Genomic DNA, 14,301 nt, shown 5'->3' with positions numbered 1-14,301 from the left:
TGCAGGAAAAGAAGGAGTGCATAGACCCTGAGGCTGGAACAGGCAGCCTGCGCTTGCATGGACAATTCCTGGAACTATGGGGAAGCCAGTGTGGCTAGAGTGAACGAGGAGAAATTGGTAGGAGATAAAATCAAAGCTGGAGGGTGGGGATTCACATAAGACCTTGTAAGCCATCCCAAGGGCTTTGGCTTGTACTCTCAGGTGGGCAGCCATTAGAGGGTTTTGAGCAGAGGTGACTGGGTCACTTTGGCTTCTATGAAAATTTAGATTGAAGGGAAGCGGAGGTGACACCCTCCGGTAGAACAGTTAGGGGACTATTGCAGTGGTTTGAGAGGTGATGGTGGCTTAGACCAGGGGGGAAGGTGATCAGAAGTGATCATATTCTGGGTATGTTTTGAAGAATTAGATATTGGGCATGAGAGAATAAAAGGCAAGGCTATCTCCAAAGTTTTGGTGTAAGTAGTGAAACTGGAAAAATAGAGAATGAGGAGACTGCAGGAGGAGCAGGTTTGAAAGAGAATTTTCAACATATTGAGTTTGAGATGCTCATGATCTATCTAGTTCAGTGGTTCTCAACCTTCCTAATGCCACGACCCTTTAATACAGTTCCTCATGTTGTGGTGACTCCCAATTTCATTGTTACAAATTGAACATAATTAAAGCATAGTGATTAATCACAAAAACAATATGTAATTATATATGTGTTTTCCAATGGTCTTAGGCGACCCCTGTGAAAGGGTCATTTGACCCCCAAAGGGGTCGCGACCCACAGGTTGAGAACCGCTGATCTAGTTGGATGTGTCAAGTAGACAATTGGAAATAGGCATTCAGGGTAGAGATCTAACGAAATGAGGGATATGAAATTGAGAGTCCTGAGACTAGATGAGCTTATCTAGGGAGTAAGGATAGATGGGAGAGAGAAGGTGTTCAGGAACTGAGCCCTTGGACTCGATGTCTAGGGATTAGGAAGATGAGAACAATAGCGAAACCAAGAGAGACTGGAACCTCGGAGTTAGGTAGGTTGCTCTACTGGGGAGTGTTGGCGTAAAGGGAGCTGAGAAATGGAGCAGCAGCTGGAGGGAGGTGTAGTGTCAAAAGAGGCAAGGATACTTTAAGGTAGAAAGTATGCAATTTATAATTTAATGGGAATGACCTAGTAGGGAGGGAAATGTGAGTATAGTAGTCAGATGAGATCATTTCTGAGCAATGTCCCTGAGTAGGCAGGGGGCAGGGGGGAGGGGGAGGATGGGACCTAGTGCACAAGCAGAGGCTTAGCGCTAAATAGGTTGTGGACAGTTTCTCCGTAAAAAAATAAAGTAGAAAGCAGAACATCTGGGTATAAGTGCAGGAAGCGGGCAGATGTGGTGTAGGGAGTCTTCAGAAGTTACCTTCTGGTTTCTGTTTTTCTCAGTGAGTATGTAGGGTGCAGAGTGAATGTGGGGGAACATGAACAGTTAGTCAAGGCTGAGCAAACTTTCCCTGTAAAGGGCCAGAGGTAGGCCATGTGGTCTCTTTGTAACTGCTCAGTTCTGTTGTAATGCAAACTGGCCATTGGTAACGTGTAAAAGAATAAACAGTCCCTTGTTCTAATACAACTTTATTTATCAAAATAGATGGCAAGGCTGGATTTGCCCTGCGGGTAAAGTTTGGCAACTTCTGAAGTAGGGAATAGGGAAGTACAGTAGCATTGCTACATGGCACTGTGAGCTCCCTTGAGGAATGAGGTAAACACTAGTGGATATGCAGATTGGGCACATGTCATTTCACTGAAAGGAAACATGAAAAAATGATAGTTGATTTGGCAAGTTGATAGGGTTATGGGGGATGTGTCTTAAAGGAAAAAAAACTCCTTTATATTTGTGCAATGAATAAAAATCAGACTATACACAGGGTGAGGCAAAAGTAGGTTTACAGTTGTGAGTCCATGAAACAACAGTTTATTCTTGTATTATTTATTATTTTATTTTCTATACAAACAACTGTACACCTACTTTTGCCCCACTCTATATTCTGTAAGTTAGTTTTTATGCATAATAATGTAGAAATAAGAACCATTTGGGGAAAAATGGGAACATGATCAGGAAAAATGCATGTAAACATAAAAATGTTGTATGTACTTGTAATTAAAATTTTTTTTTTCAATTAGCCAGTTAGATGGTCTGAATTTTAAGTATCTTTATATAGAAACAGGTTGGCCTTGAAATTAAGCTTACTAACCTAGAAAACAGAGAGAGGACAGGTTCTGTTTTGATTGCTACTGAGTTACTTCTTAGCATTGGGAAGTCATCTCCATTTATGAAAACACGAGGAGACCAAAAAAGCCCTTTTAACAATTTCTGACATTCTACTTATTAACAGACAGCTATTCCCAAAGTCAAAGAGATAGAAACATCAGTGATGAGAAAGAATCATCGATAGGCTGCCTCCTGCTTATCCCCAACTGGGGATGGAGCCTGTAACCCGGGCATGTGCCCTCACCAGGTTTATGAGTCAACGCTCAACCATTGAGCCACATCGGCCGGGCTGATTCAGTTTTCTAATAAGAGGGCAAAAGCGCCCAGCCTGTGTGGCTTAGTTGGTTCTAGTGTTATCTTGTACACCAACAGGTTGTGGGTTTGATTCCCAGTCAGGGCATGTGCCCAGAATTTGGTTCCATCCTCAGCATGCAGGAGGCAACCAATCGATGTTTCTCTTTCACATCAATGTTTCTCTCTCTCTTTCTAAAAATCAATTTTAAAAAAATGGTTAAAGCATCATCTACATTCTGGCAAAGATAATTATACTATGAGTATAAACCTCATTTAAGTGTGTAGTTCAGATTTTTCTAGTTTAAAATATGCAGTTTAATATTCAATAAAGTATTTAGTTTAAATACGCAGTTTAAAAATGTTGGGTTGTTTGACGAACGTTTTTTTATCATTTAGATGACAAAGCCCCAGTGACAGATACAAACATTCCATCTCATCTGGAACAGATGTTAGATATATTGGTACAAGAAGAAAAGGAACGGGAATCTGGAGAGACGGGGCCATGTATGGAATACTTGCTTCATCACAAGATCCTGGAAACATTATATACCTTAGGGAAAGCTGATGTAAGTTTCTAATCCACATCATGTCCTTAGGCATATAATACATGTAGTCACGTCTTAGAGATAAAGAAGCTGCCAAGTACTACATTTAATTGTAGAGGTATGTATTAAGCATGGCAGGACTTAAGTCAGTGTTGTACAAAAAATGAAAATCGTGCATCCTGTAAGAACATGACTTTCCATAGAGATAGCAAAACTCCCAAATGCTCTAGACAACAACTGGTACCTAGGCAGCCTAGGATCCCAGTGTAAACATTTATGAAAATAAACTCAAGTACATGTGCTCAGAATCAAAGGAGGTGAGAAGGAACCCAGTGAAAGTTGGGTTACAAAAATTAGGAATTATACAAAAACAGAAATAGGAATTCTGTTTCATAATCCTGAAAGAGAATGTCACTGATTATTCTGACATTAACTCTCTAGTAAGTGGAGACCATTCAAGTTTTTAGGCCTAATGAGTCTTGGGAAATCTTTGTGAAGCTGGTATTCTATAAATAATATTCTGTGCTTCAAAGCTTTCAAATTACTTATAAAGGTAGTGAGGGTAGGGGAAGAACTTGGGGTTCAGGTTAGGAGGCCTGGCTTTGTCACTAATATACTGCAACCTTCAGCAAGTCTTGCTGGTTAATCTTCCTCTTCTTTCAAAACAAGGAAGTGATATCAAGCAGCCTCAACTCTAAAAATCTGTGGTTCTGTTCTGTGAATGTCTAAGTTGGATAAAAGTTGATTTTTGAGTACATTTTAGTGGTTGTACTACTAACTATATTTTGATATAGGTAATTGTAACTACTAGTGGTTTATCTGAATAATGCAAGGTATTGCTATCTTAAAAATATTGTGCTTAACATAATTTATACTGTTTCTGGATAGCATGTCTGTGATCATGCTTTAGAAATGCTACACATCTTGTGACTGTATTTTAGTTCTGAGGCAGTATAAGCAGGTTAATTATAGAACATATTAATTCATACTCTCTTAATTCACAATGTGAGTAATCATGTTTACCTACTTTTAAGAAAATATTTAAAACAACTGTCATGTTATAAAAACTTATTTTTTAAATATTAATTGCCTACAATAATAATTTAAATAACTTTGCAACTAACTTAAAACAGTGTTGTTGGCCTAGATCACAGAAGTGTATACCATAGGAGTCCTTTTATTTACATACATGTGTTAGGCTTTATTTACTCCTGCATTTATATGATGGACAGTTATTGATTACCTGCCATTAGTTTAAGTAACAACATTCTGGCTTTGCTTTGCCAAGGAGGTAAGTATAATTGTTTCATGTTACCTTAGCACTTAGAGTAAAAACAGGCTGACGTCACCCGAACCACGCTCGGATCTCAACAGCGTATTGCCACCATGCGGTCTATAATTACATCAGCCTCTGGTCCCATATGCTGTATTCTAGTCCCAGATGTCATTTTATTTCCAGGATACCAGGCATTAATAATTGATTGAGAATTTTATCCTGGCTAATTGCACTGACTGGTGAGGGTGGAGTACGTTTGAATCATTGTCTCTCCTGTATTGTAAGCATTTGAGTAAGCGTGTTTGTATTGTCTGTGCTTTTCTTATTTGCTTTCCTTTCCTCTTTTACTCAGTGTCCTCCAGGAATGAAGCAGCAGGTGCTGGGATTCTACACCAAACTCCTGGGCAGAATCAAGCAGCCGCTACTTCCGCACATCAACGTGCACAGGCCCGTGCAGGTATGTATTCCCCACACACAAAATTATTTGGTTTGATTGCTTTGGGTATAGATATAATTGTATATAATTTTTCTAAGAGTACAAGTAATACAGGAAGTTATTCTAAAAATTACATGCAAATTAGCAAGTACTTGAGCTTTATGTATGACATGGTATTAAATGTATTTTATGTCTTTATTTTTCTTTTAAAATTTTATACATTAATTTTTCCTTTAACTTATCTCCATGACATCTCAAGGAGTTTTTTATATACCTCATTCATTTTGGGGGGGGAGGAGGGGGTAATGCATTTGAAAAATTTACTACTAGCAAACTTATTTTGATGTCGGTGATTGTAAATAGTGTCCTTTCTGAATAATGCAAGCTCTTTGCATTATTTGAAAACTTTAAATATCCCTAAGGTATATGGATGGCTGTATGCATACTTGTGAAAAATAAGCTAACTTTAAACATTTTTTGAAAAAATTGTTGACAGAAATTAATTCGACTCTGTGGTGAAGTCCTTGCAACACCAACGGAAAATGAAGAAATTCAGTTTCTCTGTATTGTGTGTGCAAAACTGAAGGAAGATCCCTATTTGGTTAATTTTTTTCTGGAGGTACGGTATCCTCATCACTCTTCAGAGCATGCCTGTGTTCGCGTTTTTCTATGCATTTTACTTTCTCCTGCTGGTCAGTCAGCTCCTTGAGGACCAGGGCTCTGTTCTGTCTCATCTTTGGGTCCCCCAGCTTCTCTGTCTAGTACCTGGCACAATGCATAAGGACTGTTTAATTAACACGGTTGAATGAAGGCATCTTTAGAGAAACACAGCTTTATTACCTGTAAGTATAGTCCGTCACAAAAGTACTTTGCAGTTCTTAAGCACGTCCCCCTAAAATCTAACCTATATTCAATTTATACCATTGAACATATGCATCTACTGTGGGTTAAATGCCTATGGTAAATGAGCTAGAAACTGTCATTGCCCTAAAAGAGTTTATAGGCTGGTGACGAGGTAAGACTAATAGTCAGATACAGTAGCAGTCAAATAGGCATCACTAACACTGTTCACTGCTTATGGTCAGTGAAACATTTTGTAGAGCAAGCATGTCAAACTCGTGGCCCTCGGGCTGCATGTGGCCCACAACGAATATTTTTGCGGCCCAGCCAATATAACAGTATGTAAGAAACATTTTAATAAAAATTTCGTAACTTAATGTTTACAATATCCTGTTACACATAATTATTAATAACGAACTACAATGTTCGCCAATTACTGATTACTATAATCGTGTTGCATTCATTTCTCTTACGTGCCTAATGCACAGGCGCACCATTTCTCTCCACTAACACGAGCAGCGAATATTTTAGCAGCCGATTGCCACGTCATTAATCTTGTACTGACTTGTTTGGTGTGCACAACAGAAAATATTTAGCTTTTGGAGAACAAGAAAAATAGGATTATTTGAGTTACACTTATTAATTTGTGTAGTTATTCAGTGTCTGGTAAGTTAATGTTCAAGAAAATATATTAATTTTTATTAAAATGTTCTGTTATTTTATGTTAACGATGACTCATTTATTTCAGCCCTTTGTATTCACTATGTCTCTATCGAAATAAACGTACGTTTCTATGAAAATTGAAGCTTTTGGTTTTTTTGTGGCCCACAAAAACTTAAACCTTATTTGGCCCGTGTAAGCCTTCGAATTTGACATGCTTGTTGTAGAGAGTGTAAAGTGTATCTGAAATGCCTCTGCGAGGTTTAAAATACCTAGAACACATTTCGTTAAAGTCTGAGCGTGTTCATTTGTCAAAACACTTCTGTCTGTTGCTCTGCTGGCTAGACACTGAACGTTGTAAATCCATTCATGCCCTAGCTGGTTTGGCTCCGCGGATAGAGCGTCGGCCTGCGGACTCAAGGGTCCCAGGTTCAATTCTGGTCAAGGGCATGTACCTGGGTTGCGGGCACATCCCCAGTAGGGGGCGTGCCGGAGGCAGCTGAATCGATGTTTCTCTCTCATCGATGTTTCTAACTCGCTATCCCTCTCCCTCTCCCTTCCTCTCTGTAAAAAAAATCAATAAAATATATTTTTTTTAAAAAAGAAAAATCCATTCAGGCATGATACCTGTTTGAGAGGCTTTTGATGTGACGCTTACAACACCTGTACTCCCTTTCAGAATAAGTTGAAATCGTTGGCTTCCAAAGGAGCAGCCAGTGTCACTGCAGAAGACACGTTAAAAGGTGCAGAGTCCTTGTCCACAGACACGGGACAGCCCTGTCGGCCCGAGGAGCTGCCAGGCGCGGCCGGGACGGAGCAGACGGAGTTAGACGATGAGCCTCCTCCTCAGACGGACGACCTGTCCACGGGCCTGGAGAACCTCAGTGTCGCGTCACTGCCGGAGGCCACAGTCGTCCGCCCAAACCAGGATTACAACCTCGTGAATTCCTTGTTAAATCTCACCAGAAGCCCTGTGAGTCGCCGACTCTATAACTTTCCCTCCTAATGTGATCACAGTTATATGCACTTAAAACAGAAAAAAAAAAAAAATCTTTTCTTATTTGAGAGTAAAGCATTAAATCCTTTAAAGTTAAATTTTTTTCCAACTACTCGTCGGATATCTAATTTGGGAATTGAAAGGGGGTGTGTTTTCCCCCGCAGGACGGCCGAATAGCTGTGAAGGCCTGCGAGGGCCTCATGTTGTTAGCGAGTTTGCCAGAGCCCAAGGCTGCCAAGTGCCTCACGCAGAGCACGTGCCTGTGCGAACTCCTGACCGACAGACTCGCCGCCCTGTACAAGGCCCTACCTCCGTCGGTGGACCCCTTAGATATTGAAACGGTGGAAGCCATCAACTGGGGGTAAGAACCACCACTTGTGTGTTTCCATAAAAGTGACTTCTCACTCCTGTACTTTCAAATCCATTTCCATTGGGCAATAATAGGAATCTCTCGTTTTGAAAAAGGTAACATAGCTAGTGAGCATTAAATGGGATTATTTTGTGAGGCTTGTTTTGAATTGATTAGTAATTAGTAGAAATAAATGGGTATGGGAATAGTCCAGCTGCTATAAGGAAGCTACTTTGCCTCTGTCCATTACAGTGATCATTCAAGACTTTCATTACATTAAGATCAATAACTTCATCTGTTTTTTAAAAATCCTAAGAAAAAGTAATCTTTTTTATGAATAAGTTCCACGGGCCCTGGGGCAGTCTTGTGTGGTTCATGGCCTCCCTATGTAGGACCGCTCCTCCTACCTCGTTCTCTCACCCCTTTACCCATCTTTCAGGGCTGCCCCTTGATTCTAGTAGGAAACTATGATTATTGTGGAACATTTATAAGTTATTAAAAAGTATAAAGCAGCCCTAACCGGTTTGGCTCAGTGGATAGAGCATCAGCCTGCGGACTGAAGGGTCCCAGGTTCGATTCCAGTCAAGGGCATGTACCTTGGTTGCAGGCACATCCCCAGTTAGGCGGTGTGCAGGAGGCAGCTGATCGATGTTTCTCTCTCATTGATGTTCCTAACTCTCTATCCCTCTCCCTTCCTCTCTGTAAAAAATCAATAAAATATATTTAAAAAATAAAAAATAAGTAAAAAGTATAAAGCAGCGTAAATAAAATCACCCATAATCCCTCCATCTATAAGCAGGATCATATTTTTTTTTAAATATACTTTTATTGACTTCAGAGAGGAAGGGAGAGGGAGAGAAAAGATAGAAACATCAATGATGAGAGAGAATCATCGATTGGCTGCCTCCTGCACGCCCCACACTGGAGATCCAGCCAGCAACCCGGGCATGTGCCCTGACCAGGAATCAAACTGGCGACCTCCTGGTTCATGCGTCAGTGCTCAACCACTGAGCCATGCTGGCTGGGCAAGCAGGATAATATCTATAATAATAAAAGCTTAATATGCAAATCGACCGAATAACCAAACAGCAGAATGACTGTCCAGACAACCTTCTATGACAACCACTGGCACCAGGCCAGCCAAGGCAGGTGCAATTCAATTGCTTGGGGCCTGGCCATCACCCCATGATTGCCTTGCAGAGGGAGGCCCAGGCCACTGGCCAGCGGGCTGTGGCGGGTGGGCAGGGCCTCTGTGGGGGCTATCCATCATGGAGCCCCAGCTGGGTGGGCAGGGCCTACCTCTTTGGGGCGATTGATGGCAGAACCCGTGAGCGATCACCCCAAAGAGGGAGACCCAGGCTACCTGGCGGCAGTGCTGTGACAGGTAGCCTACGCCTCCCTCTGTGGGGGTGATCAATCACGGGGCTTCCGGACTGTGAGAGAGCACAGGCTGGGCTAAGGGACCCCTCCCCCCCGAAGTGCACGAATTTCGTGCACTGGGCCTCTAGTTATGACATAATAACCTGTTACTATTTTTCTATATATTTTTTATCCTTCTTGGTTTTTACTTGTTTTTTTCCACCCTGTATTCTGCCGACATCTGTGGGTTAGACCCACTTGTTAATTCCACTGTCTTACATGTTAAGGCAGGAAGAGAAGCAGGCCAGTCATTTCCTTGTGCAGATCCTCCGTCACTTTCCTTTTCCTTCCTCCCAGCACCGAGATTCTCCTACTCTTCATTCCTGTTACTTGGTCAAGTTCATGGCAGAAGTATGAGGAGCTGATAATGGTTTTTCTCCTGCAGCTCCATTCTGCTTTAGTCCCTCTCTTCCCACATAATGAGTGAAAATTAGTTAGAACTTTTATTTAAAAGTTTTTCTCTAATCTTTAGCTTTCTTTTATAAAGCCCTCATCCGGTAGTCATGCTGTATTGCCTGTGTAAATACATCATCCTGTGTAAGTTCATTCACGTGCCTTCATGTTCCACATGCCCTGAGCTGCATTAATGCTTTTGGATGACTTGGCGTTTCTTCTGTGCCCCACAGTTTGGACTCATATAGTCATAAAGAAGATGCATCGGCATTTCCGGGAAAACGAGCCTTAATTTCATTTCTTTCCTGGTTTGATTATTGTGATCAACTCATAAAGGAAGCACAAAAGGTTGGGATGTTTTTGTTGTTTACCGATCCTTTAAAAATGTAACTGTCTATTAAGTGAAATTTGAATTCTCAGTTAATATCCCCAAATATATCTTAATTGTCCTAGGATAGCACAGTTAGTAAAATAAATAAAACCAGTGAACAAGAGAAATGCATATGTATAGAGTGTGTGTGTTACAACTGTAGAATAAATTACAATTCCAGTTCTGCCTTTATATTTCTTTAAGTATTGTAGTATAGCCTTCATAAGATAGCATTGGCCTCCCTCCCTTTCTCCTCTTTGGGAAGATGTTACTACCATGAGGTGATTAAGATAATATTTTTATCCTGCTTGTCGGAAATTTAGATACAATGTAAAGCACTTAATAACTAGCATCTAATCTAGGCAAGTTTATTTTCCACATTAATTCAGACAGAGGGTGGAGACTGACTTATTGATGTTACAAATTAATCTCTCTCTGATATCTATGCTTGTACTATATTCTAGACTACTGCTGTTGCTCTTGCCAAAGCCATTCATGAAAGATTTTTTATTGGTGTTATGGAACCTCAGTTAATGCAAACGTGAGTGGTCTCTTTACTTAAAAAATAAAACCGCTGTGTTCATGTTACTTTTGCCCGCTAATTCCCTGTTTGTTATGCCAGTTCCGAGATGGGTATCCTGACGTCGACTGCTTTGCTTCATCGCATTGTTCGGCAAGTCACCTCCAACGTTTTGCTTCAAGAAATGGTGTTTTTTATCCTTGGGGAACAGAGGGAGCCAGAAACTCTGGCAGATATGAACAGACACCCCTTAAGACACAGGTTAATTGAACATTGTGATCACATATCTGATGAGGTGAGCTGTGCAAGGGTTTAGAATTTGACTTAGAGCAGCGGTTCTCATCCTGTGGGTTGCGACCCCTTTGGGGGTCGAACGACCCTTTCACAGGGGTCGCCTAAGACCATCGGAAAACACATATATAATTACATATTGTTTTGTGATTAATCACTATGCTTTAATTATGTTCAATTTGTAACAATGAAAATACATCCTGCATATCAGATATTTACATGACGATTCATAACAGTAGCAAAATTACAGTTAGGAAGTAGCAACGAAAATAATTTTATGGTTGGGGGTCACCACAACATGAGGAACTATATTAAAGCGTCGCGGCATTAGGAAGGTTGAGAACCACTGACTTAGAGTCTTTGAAATACTGACTTTAATATACTTGTGATGTGTTGAATACAGCCTCTTTTTTAATGTGGCTTTAAAAATTGACACCATGACTTATAGGATGGCAAGAAGACTTTATTGAAAGACATTTTTCAGTTAGCCTTATCGTTTTTGGTTTCAGATAAGCATAATGACACTAAGGATGTTTGAACATCTTTTACAAAAACCCAATGAACACATTCTTTACAACTTGGTCCTAAGAAATCTTGAAGAAAGAAATTATACGGAATATAAACCCGTGTGTCCAGAAGATAAAGATGTGGTGGAGAACGGACAGATAGCAGGAGCAGTGTAAGTTTCTAGCCAGCTCTTTGAGTTTAGCATTTCATGTAGAATCATAATTTTCTCTTTCCTCTTATTTCCCTAATTCATTAAAAAAACCTCTAACAGTTTGCAAGTTTTAAAAAAATAAATCTTAGATATCTTAATATTACTGTCCCTTTAAATTATAAGTGGCATTATCTATTCATTAAATCTAACACAATCACTATCTTCTTGAGTTTAATGTTAGTATAAAATGTTAATTCCTCTATAAAATATCAATACATTATTCCTTAATTTTTTTAAACAAAATTATGTAAGAATAAAATTATTTCTAAGAGCACAGCAGAGAATCTTTTGGTTTAGAAAATATAATAAAATGTTTTCTTATGCGTCATTAAATTAAACTTAGAGATCTGGAAGAAGATCCATTATTTACTGACATTTCACCAGATAACACTTTGTCAAACCAAGAATGGCTTAGTTCTTCGCCGCCTGCTACTCCAGACCACCCCAGAAATGATGGGAAGACTGAAGTCCATAAAATTGTGAATAGGTGAGTTGCTACATACATTTAACTTGCACCTCTCTTTTTTTTCCTTCTAAATATATTCTTATTGATTTAAGAGGGGAAGGGAGAGGAAGAGAGAGAGATATATATACATCAATAATGAGAGAGAATCATTGTTTGGCTGCCTCCTGCATACCCCTACTGGGGATGTAGTCCGCAACTCAGGCTTGTGCCCTGACCAGGAATCAAACCATGACCTCCTTTTTCATAGGTCGATGCTCAACCACTGACCTACACACCGCAGAGCGACTGGTGTTTCTTTTACTTGTTTTTATAACAAATAATAGCTCTGCCCTTGGATTGTTACAGAGATATAGTATGAACTCAGTCTTTCCTTGTTTAATCTAAAGATTATGTGAGCCTTTTGTCACATTTAGGTAGCTGGTGAGAGCCTCAGGGCAACGTCAATAGCAAAAGAGAAAGGCTCTGCTTAATACAGAAATAAACACACGTGACCTTAGTGAAACTGACCTTCTAAGGACCCTTCTTTTTGTATGTAAATAATTTTAAGTAAATTCCCAAGTGCAGTAACATTGAAAATCTCCAGTTTGACAAACTGTGCTTATTAGATATTTACTCCTAAGCATAAGGTCAATTTTTTGTTGTTGTTAGTCTGTGGTTTTACTTTTTTTTTTTTAAGTGCCCTTTCTATGGCAATTTCCTTCTTTTTCTTCCTTTGCAGTGCTCTTACTGATACGCCTGGTTCTGTCAGATGACTAGAGAAAATTGCATGTCGCTCAAGATATAAAATCAGGACGCATGCAATCTTAAATTCACTTACTTGAAGGCCAGTTTCCCGAGATTAACAAACAGCATGGCAATCTGTCCATGTGCTGTAATGTAAACAAACAAACAAAAAAGTCATTTTAGGCTTACTTCTCCTTTAAGAGGGATGAGTAATTTTTGAATAAAAGCTTTAATGACAGTGTATTTAATCAGTAAGGCTGATTAAGAAAATACAATTTTATTTTTCAAGTCTCCACTTGCATTAATACTTGTTTAAACTGAAGATATCGCTAGGTATTTTAATACATATAAAGATATCATGAGAGTATTATGTTATTGATTTTAACTTTTTTCATTGAAGTTTTCTCTGTCTGGTACCGGATGAAGCGAAATCATCCTACCATGTTGAGGGCACAGGATATGACACCTACCTCCGAGATGCTCATAGGCAGGTGAGTCTAATAACCAAACTTTTGAAATGAAATCGAATGAGAATGCACTCACACAGCTTGTCACATCACTCACAGTCATTTCTCCAACGTTTCCCTTTCTCTGCAAGGCCTGACCTCCGCTCTCACTACTAGAGCTTCCTGCAAGTGACCTCACCTTGCATTTCACTGTCTCTATCTCAAGATTTCTTTATTGCCCCCTCTTTCTCTTTCCCTCTCTCCCCCACCCCTCTCCCTTTTTTCCCTTCTTTCCTTTCTTCCCGTACCGACATTATATCTCCCCCAAATCCTTTCCCTCGCTAATCCAAAGGTGACCTTTAAATGATTCTACGCCGCCGTTACTTCCATTCCGCAGGCTTATTCTCCTTTTTTCCTCTCCACCACTGTCCTCCACGCACAGTGGTCTCTAACGCTGTCCCTCTGTCACACCCTCACCCAGGCCTCTGCCCTCTGCGTTCTCATAGGGATTTTGATATTCCTGTTGGAGGAAGTCGTTTCTATTTCACCTCAATTTGTTTTGGGTTAATTTGATCTAAATGCTTTCTCCCTAGTTCCGGGACTACTGTGCTATCTGCTTGAGATGGGAGTGGCCCGGGTCTCCAAAAGCCTTGGAAAAGTGCAATTTAGAAGCCACTTTCTTCGAAGGTCATTTTTTGAAAGTTTTATTTGACAGAATGGGAAGAATTCTTGATCAGGTAATAAAACAACCTGGGTAACACAGAGACATTCTGACATGTTGTGTTTGTCTTTTCTGTATATTACATGCATAAACGTTTAGGACTGAGTTATATGCACTTTGACTAAGTGGTGAGAACTAGTTTAGTTACGGGTGTTTCCATTGTAGAAGAGCAGGTGGAGGAGGGAGGAGGAAATGGTCAGCTTTCCTCTCTTGAAAGACAAAATGGTAAAGTGCGTGCTCCGGGATGGACATGATGAATAACGCCAAATGTGTGTTTGTTCCTCACCTCTCCCCAGCCATATGACGTCAATTTACAAGTGACCTCGGTGTTGTCCAGACTGTCTCTCTTCCCTCATCCACACGTACACGAATACCTTTTGGATCCCTATGTGAACCTTGCTTCTGGCTGTCGGTCTCTCTTCTCTGTCATTGTCAGGGTGAGTGATCAGTTTTGTTATATTTTCTTTAGGATTAATAAACCTGTCCAATTAACAACTTAATATCATTGCATGTAATCAGTGTCACATAGAGGAAAATATATCTACTGTTTAGAAGTAATTATTTCACTATAAAATATGAAGAAAAAAAGGAAAATTCATTTTT

General features: G+C 40.0%; 1 protein-coding gene across 2 annotated transcripts in view; it reads left to right on the top strand.

Annotated features, from left to right (window-relative positions):
* FAM160B1 (family with sequence similarity 160, member B1) overlaps nucleotides 1–14,301 on the top strand; it is an 18,561-nt gene that overhangs the window by 522 nt on the left and 3,738 nt on the right. For both annotated transcript variants that reach the window (XM_014546353.1, XM_014546352.1), the window contains exons 2-14: nucleotides 2,925–3,094; nucleotides 4,702–4,806; nucleotides 5,282–5,404; nucleotides 6,965–7,258; nucleotides 7,447–7,643; nucleotides 9,677–9,791; nucleotides 10,278–10,354; nucleotides 10,436–10,628; nucleotides 11,134–11,303; nucleotides 11,686–11,829; nucleotides 12,932–13,022; nucleotides 13,571–13,714; nucleotides 13,995–14,135. In XM_014546353.1, the coding sequence (XP_014401839.1) occupies nucleotides 2,975–3,094; nucleotides 4,702–4,806; nucleotides 5,282–5,404; nucleotides 6,965–7,258; nucleotides 7,447–7,643; nucleotides 9,677–9,791; nucleotides 10,278–10,354; nucleotides 10,436–10,628; nucleotides 11,134–11,303; nucleotides 11,686–11,829; nucleotides 12,932–13,022; nucleotides 13,571–13,714; nucleotides 13,995–14,135 (1,914 nt within the window). In that variant the 5' untranslated portion in view covers nucleotides 2,925–2,974. The remainder of the gene's footprint in view (nucleotides 1–2,924; nucleotides 3,095–4,701; nucleotides 4,807–5,281; nucleotides 5,405–6,964; nucleotides 7,259–7,446; nucleotides 7,644–9,676; nucleotides 9,792–10,277; nucleotides 10,355–10,435; nucleotides 10,629–11,133; nucleotides 11,304–11,685; nucleotides 11,830–12,931; nucleotides 13,023–13,570; nucleotides 13,715–13,994; nucleotides 14,136–14,301) is intronic.

Source organism: Myotis brandtii, unplaced genomic scaffold (assembly GCF_000412655.1).
Source record: "Myotis brandtii unplaced genomic scaffold, ASM41265v1 scaffold441, whole genome shotgun sequence".
Lineage (NCBI taxonomy): Eukaryota > Metazoa > Chordata > Mammalia > Chiroptera > Vespertilionidae > Myotis > Myotis brandtii.
Note: the sequence above shows the minus strand (reverse complement) of the source record. Positions and strands in the feature narration are given on the sequence as shown.